Source organism: Rhinopithecus bieti, unplaced genomic scaffold (assembly GCF_001698545.2).
Source record: "Rhinopithecus bieti isolate Rb0 unplaced genomic scaffold, ASM169854v2 scaffold_55189, whole genome shotgun sequence".
Taxonomy (NCBI): domain Eukaryota; kingdom Metazoa; phylum Chordata; class Mammalia; order Primates; family Cercopithecidae; genus Rhinopithecus; species Rhinopithecus bieti.
The window spans coordinates 721,495-729,287 of NW_016821812.1; the positions used below are offsets into that span (position 1 = coordinate 721,495).

The 7,793-nt window shown below is 41.6% G+C and overlaps 1 protein-coding gene across 3 annotated transcripts in view; it reads right to left on the bottom strand.

Annotated features, from left to right (window-relative positions):
- Positions 1–7,793, bottom strand: part of MCF2L2 (MCF.2 cell line derived transforming sequence-like 2) — a 256,218-nt gene that overhangs the window by 91,637 nt on the left and 156,788 nt on the right. For all 3 annotated transcript variants that reach the window (XM_017860626.1, XM_017860625.1, XM_017860624.1), the window contains one exon: positions 3,398–3,483. In XM_017860626.1, coding sequence (XP_017716115.1) covers positions 3,398–3,483 — 86 coding nt within the window. The remainder of the gene's footprint in view (positions 1–3,397; positions 3,484–7,793) is intronic.

Here is a 7,793-nt window from a genome sequence, read left to right on the forward strand (position 1 = left end):
ACTATATGGTCTTAGCCCTATTCCTATAGGATGATCATGTTCTCTGCATTATAGGGCCACCTAAGATGCTACTGTTTGTCAAATGACTCACGCTGGAATGTCTGGATGGGGAGATGTTCTCTCCTAATGTAGTCATGTGCCACAAAATGACGTTTCGGTTAACAATGGACCATATATATGACGACAGTCCCATGAAATTGTAATGGAGCTGCCCTACACAGGTGTACCATTTTTTATCTTTTATTTCAGATTTTTACTGTACCTTTTGTACATTTAGATATGTTTAGACATATAAATACTTTCCATTGTCTTACAGTTGCCTGCAGTATTCAGTAACATGCTGTAAGGTTTGTAGCCCAGGAGCAATAGGCTCTACCATATAGCTAGGTGTCTAGTAGGCTATTCCATCTAGGTTCTCGTATGTATACCCTGGGATGTTTGCACGTCGATGTGGTCACCTAAAGATACATTTCTTGGCTGGGCGCAGTGGCTCACGCCTGTAATCCCAGCACTTTGGGAGGCCGAGGCAGGTGGACCACCTGAGGTCAGGAGTTTGAGACCAGCCTGGCCAACATGGTAAAACCCTGTCTGCTAAAAATGCAAAAATTAGCCGGGTGTGGTGGCATACACCAGTAATCTCAGCTACTCGGGAGGCTCAGGCAGGAGAACTGCATGAACCTGGGAGAGAGAGGTTGCAGTGAGCCGAGATTGTGCCACTGCACTCCAACCTGGACAACAGAGCAAGACTCTGTCTCAAAAAAAAAAAAAAAAAAAAGCATTTCTGAGAACTTACCCTCATTGTTAAGCAATGCATGACTATAATCTGTTGAGAGAGGGAAGAAATCACCTCTAGTTACAGTGCCTTAAGATACCATTTGCAAAAGTTACGTTTTCCTTTTCTTTGATACCGTTACCTGTCTGAAATACAGTCAATGTTAACCCTAATCTCTTAATATCAGGAATGCCCTTACACGTACTTCGGAGTGTTTGGTGCTTCAATATATTTGCATGTAGTGTGCTCTCATCTGTTTTTTACCTGATTCCTGCTCAGTTCTTCACATAGCATATTATATAACTCAATCTATATTTAAAACTTGTAAGCATCTGAATTACTTGGTTATGGTAGAACTTTTTACTTGCAAGGCGTGGTAGGAGTGTTTGTAGTTGGTACTAAAATGTGATGACTTGGAAGAATTAATTAATGACTTATATTTGAGGACTTTAATTGGATGCTATAGCCGCAACGAGAATAGAACCAGAAAACTCTTGATATGCAAGGTTATTCATTCTGCGATAATAATGGGAGGAATATTCGATGTCTCTTTGAGTCCATTTTCCTTCCAATCACTTCTACATTCTGCAGTGACACAGTCCTTAATCATAGCTTTCATTACAATAGTCCTTTACTCCAGACCTCAAAGACTCCTTACTGCCTCCAGCATCAAATCTAAACTCTTTCACCTGGTTTTCAAGGCCCTCTGTAATCTTTTCCTCCTTCATTCCCTATAGCTTGGTTTTTATCACTGCCACTATTATCTATCATAATGTCATTCGTGACCATACCTTGCTTAAGTTGGTTTCCCTTGCCAAGAACACCGTTTTTCCTATACCTGTTGAAATTTTGGAAACCCAGTTCTACCTTCTCTCTTCCCTTAAGCATCTCTTCCTTCCCTCCTCCCCAAATTTATACTTAGTCACATATATTATTGTACTACCTACTAATCATTCCACGCGTGTTTTTACTAGCTATAAGTTCTGAAGGCAACCATGCCTTGCACAGTGTCCACTTAGGGTTCTGAATAATAAATCATCTCCCCAAAATCTGAAAGCCTTCTATATACCAAGCAAATTTGTATTAGTTATGCAGCAAAACTCAAATCTATAAAATCAAAAGGGAATAAGGAAATAGAGATTAAACAGTTGCAGCAAAGACTGGTGATCTTAAGGTATTTATTCAAAGCTGGTGGTAGAACAAAAACAATCTTACAGATTCTACCTCTTGATTAACTCAGTGGCTAATTTTGCCTTTTCTCGAAGTTCTTTTGCAAGAACGTAAAGATATTTTTGTTTCATTAGTTAAGTGCTGTAACTTTATTCCTTTGTGTTTCTCATAAGAAGTATGATTTGGCAGTCTGCCATAAGTTTTTGTTTCTTTTCTTCCTCTTTGAGACAGGGTCTTGCTCTGTCACCCAGGCTGCAGCGCAGCTGTGTGATCACAGCTTAGCTTACCGCAGACTTAGCCTCCTGGGCTCAAGTAATCTCACCTCAGTCTCCTGAGTAGCTGAGACTACAGGTGCACCCCACCACACCCCGCTAAGTGTTTTAACTTTTTGTGGAGATGGGGTCTCACTATGTTGCTCAGGCTGGTCTCGAACTCTTAGGCTCGAGCAATCCTCCTACCTCAGCCTCCCAAAGTGTTGGAAAGTGTTGGGATTATAGACACGAGCCACCACACCTGGCCTGTTATAAGTTGATACAATAATTCATCAACTAACTTAAAGAACACTAAGACTTTTATAAAAGTAGGTATGAGTTTTAGTAAAAGTATTAAAAGATAAACTGTCACTTAAGGAAAACTAGAGAACATATCAATGCCAAATGGTGTTTTTCAGAGGTGATACCATTCAACATTCACATGCTGAATTGGGCCATTCGTTATAACTCCAGGACACATGTCAATCAGTAAGAGCCCACATGTTTCTCTGAATACACCGTAAGCGAAAGAATATAAAGTAGTCTAGTTAACATTATGTTTAATCAAGGAGCACGTTCCTAAAGATGTTTGTTCATTCATTCTACAGACATTTTTCAGAGGCCTGCTAAGAGTCAAGCATTATGATAGACACCATGGATAAAAGCAGCTTACAACTCAAACAGTGTGGGTATAAATAATGTGACTAGCACTAGAACAGGTGTCATGATGGGGATTCTGAGTATAAATATTTTCAAAAAAATAAATTTTCCTGTATATTTTTGGTTTTTACCTCCTTAATTTAGGCTTTCTGAATGGCACAGCATTTCTGAGGATGCAAACACCCTTCTACAGAGCAAAAAGAGCATTTGTATAAATTGTGTCTTTGGGGAACCAAGAGACTTTAAATGTATTTAAACCAATAATTCAGTCAATATCAACATTAGCTTACATGTAATATTCTCTTGATAGCCCAATTTTTTAAAACACCATATTCTTAGAAGTTTGGTTTCTAAGATGTTACTTTAAGCTCTTTTGCTTGTTGCTTTTGTGGGATTCACAAGGTTTGTTCTCAGGTACATAAATGAAGGTTAGTATAGAGGATAAATATTATGATTCTCATCTGGGAAAGACAGGTGCTGAGATGTAAAAGAGGATCCTCGCCACCCATGCCCCCACCCCGCACCCACGGATCTGCAGTCCTACCTGCGGGGAGAAAGGTCTCCGAGCCTGGCCTGCTGCTCCAGCTCAAGGTTCCCCCTTTCATGACGGTTTGCAAAGATTTCTTCATTCTGAAGTGAAAGAAATTTTGTTAAGATTTGATATTGTGGGGACCTCCTAACTTATATTTTTCTCTCTCCCAATTTCTGTGTTTGATTTTGGTTTTGATTCCCTCGATAAGCAAAATAACCAGTTTCTCATGCTGTTCTTCCTTGGGTTTTCCCCAGCCGCTCTGTGGATCCATTATGGTTTACCCTTTTTGGCTTCCTTTAGGCACACTAAAAACTCATTCCCAAAAGCAGGTATCAGCCGGGCATGGTGGCGGATGCCTGTAATCCCAGCTACTCAGGAGGCTGAGGCAGGAGAATTGCTTGAACCTGGGAGGTGGAGGTTGCAGTGAACTGAGATCGCGCCACTGCACTCCAGCCTCAGCAACAGAGCGAGACGCCATATCAAAAAAAGAAAAAAAACAAAACAAAACAGGTGTCCTTTCCCCTTAATCATGAAGGGCTATTCACACTGTACTCATAAGTGATTCATAAGAGGACAGTAAAGCGATCATTGCATTCAGCATCTCCTTTTTTTTTTTTTTTTTATATCTCGTAAGAAATCAAGGTCTGGAAAAGTTGCACTCGCCCTAAGACCAGAAAGTGCTGAAGGCAGAGATGAGGTAAGCCCAGTGTAGGCTTTCACAGATGTGTGATAACAAGTCTAACTAAAGAAGTCCCTGGGGTACTAGTCTTGCCAATTCAGCTCTAAAACAATATGGCAATCTTATATTCCAAGTATGTGTGTGTGTGTGTGTGTGTGTGTGTATACATGTATGTGTGTACACACACACACACGTTTTCCTTTTAAAATAGGATGCCAGTCCCATAAGAATTTAAATTTTAGTTCCCTCTATTATATATATCTGACCAGGGACCAGATAATATTTTTCATGTGTCAATATATAAAAGTTGGCCAGGTGCGGTGGCTCACACCTGTAATCCCAGCACTTTAGAAGGTGGAGGTCAGTGGATCATTTGAGGTCAGGGGTTCAAGACCAGCCTAGCCAACATGGTGAAATGCCGTCTCTACTCAAAATACAAAAATTAGCCGGGCATGGTGGCAGGCACCAGTAATCCAGCTATTTGGGAGGCTGAGGCAGGAGAATCACTTGAGCCTGGGAGGCGGAGGTTGCAATGAGCCAAGATTGTACCACTGCACTCCAGTCTGGGCAACAGAGTGAGACCCTGTCTCAAAAGAAAAAAAAAAAAAATATATATATATATCTATGACATCACTATGCCCAAACTCCCCACTGAACTTTAAACTCAGTCTTACTCATCTTTGGATCACCAGCGTGTAATACAGGCCCTTCATAAAGAGTGACCATTATTACTAACAAAATTTCCTCTCACTGTGAAACCTGCTCCCAATTATAAAATGAATTGTGCTCTTTCGAACTCTGTTGATCTATTGTATGTGGGGTGGATGGTAGAGTCTTATTTCATAATAACCTAATGATGGAAAAATAACAATGATTCAGGTGTAGGTAATGGACCTTGTCATCTTTTACACTGAATGATGACATCTCCCTAATTTATAGTTTTTGTCATGCATGAGATGCCCTCAGGAGCTTGCAGGAATGCCTTGGCACATTGCTCTTGCTGACATGTGTCAGACGGTTGGTGTGGGGGTAGAGGGAGTCTCCTCTGCCAAGCAAATCTAATGGAATATAACACTGGTGCCATTGAGGATGCAATGGGAAGGACCCACAGCAGATTCAGAGACTGCATTCATGAAAGCTGCACTGTATACCAATGTTTTACTAAGGTGTAGACAGATTAGTTGTGTTCTAACATAGTGGCTTTCAACCTGACCACAACTCACAAGAAGTACATCATAACACACACACACACATACACACACATAAACATTTTTTCATTTACATCGTAACTAATGAGATATCTTTTATTTTTATGTTTAATTTTTTATTTTATTTTATTTTATTGAGATGAAAGGTGAATTGTAGCCAAACTACTTTTAGGAAATTTTAAAATTATACATTTTGAAAGATCTAGGAGGAAGAGAGCATATTCAAGTAAAAGCTTTCTTTTATTCAAATAGTAGACAAAAAAAATTGACCATAGAAACTCAGCAATTGCTGCCGTATTTCTTAGTGAGGGATCCCTTATGAGCTCCATTGAATGATAAAAGGATACTCTTCTAAAGCAGAGCAACAATCGTTTTTTGTGACACTGCATCCTTTTTCCCTTCCTTCACCCTGAATTTCCCCTAGGGTATACCTAGGAGAGGGAGGGCTGGCAGCCAGCTGGTGCTGTGAAAGGGAAGTCACTCATGCCTGCCCTGTCTGGAGGCCAATCAGGCGGAACAGCCCCTCTCCCCTTATGGTCATTTTATCCTGAAGAAAAAGGGTGGCAAAAAGATGGCAAAGAAGATTGGTGATCACAGATCACTGTTACACATATAACAACTGGCCGGGCGCGGTGGCTCATGCCTGGAATCCCAACACTTTGGGAGGTTGAGGCGAGCAGATCACGAGGTCAGGAGTTCAAGACCAGCCTGACCAACAAGGTGAAAACCCGTCTCTACTAAAAACACAAAAATTAGCCGGGCATAGTGGCGCATGCCTGTGGTCCCAGCTACTCAGGAGGCTGAGGCAGGAGAATCACTTGAACCCAGAGGTGGAGGTTGAGTGAGCCGAGATTGTGCCACTGCACTCCAGCCTGGGTAACAGAGCAAGATTCCGTCTCAAAAGGTGGGGCGGGGTGGCAATGAAGGCAGGGAACTGCTCTGGGTCCAACTCCCCTCACATACCCTCAACCCCCATATCCACCCCACAAACCTCCACCTCCCCACTTCCAGCCTCTCTCCAGTTTCAAAGTGATGCCAACCAATACACAGGCTCTTCAGGAGCACCTTGAATGGTAACTTACATTTTCTCATCACACTTATAATCTAATTGTTTTCTTCCCCATATTTTTAAGAAATACATGCTCTCAAAATTGAATTTTGAGGAATTTCATAAAAAAAAAAACAGTTTTGTTTTCAGCTTCTCTAAAGGACAGAGAAACTTTTTTAAACTCATACTGTGAAAAGTCCCAACAGCTAATTTTCAATCGATTATTGAAATTGTTTATTTCTTCCCCAAAGGGGAGACAGCAACCTTTGAACGAAATTAAGTTAACTTTTTCCCAAAGTTAAATGATTTTACTTTGTGATTTTAGGAATGTGTAGAAAGCGATTTCAGTTCTAACTCTTTTAAAGCAAGGCTATCTGGGCTGGGCGCGGTGGCTTACACCTGTAACCCCAGCGCTTTGGGAGGCTGAGGCGGGCAGATCACCTGAGGTCAGGAGTTTGAGACCAGCCCAGCCAACATGGTAAAACCCTGTCTCTACTACAAATACAAAATTAGCTGGCATAGTGATGCACGCCTGTACTCCTAGCTACTCGGGAGGCTGAGGCAGGAGAATCGCTTGAACCTGGGAGGCGGAGGTTGCAGTGAGCTGAGATCGTGCCACCACACTCCAGTCTGGACAGCAGAGTAAGACTCTGTCAAAAACAAACAAACAAACAAAAAAACCAAGGGCATCTCGTAATTTAAGGTGAAAGTATTATTTACTATTATGATCACTTTCCTTAAAAACAGGAGCTATTGGCTGGGCGCGGTGGCTCATGCCTGCAATCCCAGCACTTTGGGAGGCTGAGGCAGGCGGATCACAAGGTCAGGAGATCGAGACCACGGTGAAACCCCGTCTCTACTAAAAATACCAAAAATTAGCCGGGCACGGTGGCAGGCACCTGTAGTCCCAGCTACTCAGGAGGCTGAGGCAGGAGAATGGTGTGAACCCGGGAGGAGGAGCTTGCAGTGAGCCGAGATCGTGCCACTGCACTCCAGCCTGGGTGATAGAGCGAGACTGTCTCAAAAAAAAAAAAAAAAAACCAGGAGCTATTAGGCCCAATTCTGAGGAGAGAATAAAAAGTAGATTTCAAGCACCCGTGCCACCTTCTTCGTTTAAAGAATGACAATAAAGTGTTAAAGGTTCAGCATTTTCTGGCATTGTAAATTTAATTAATTATGTAAATTATGGAAATGAGAAATAAAATGAAAAGGTATGTCACGTAAGAATCAATAATTATCAAAATGTTCTCTACCAAATGGGATGCAGGAGAGGATAGTGAGAAAAAGGAAAGGAAAAGGAAGGGAAGGAAATAAAGGCAAAGGTATTTACCCACAGCCTGAGTCCAGGGTGTTCTACACCATGCAGCCCCAGAGTGAAAAATACTAGCCTCAGGAATGAGTGGCTCTGTCTTCCTCTCCACAGCTGATGGGAAAAAGAGGGGAACCCTCAACCTTTTTTTTTTTTTTTTTTTT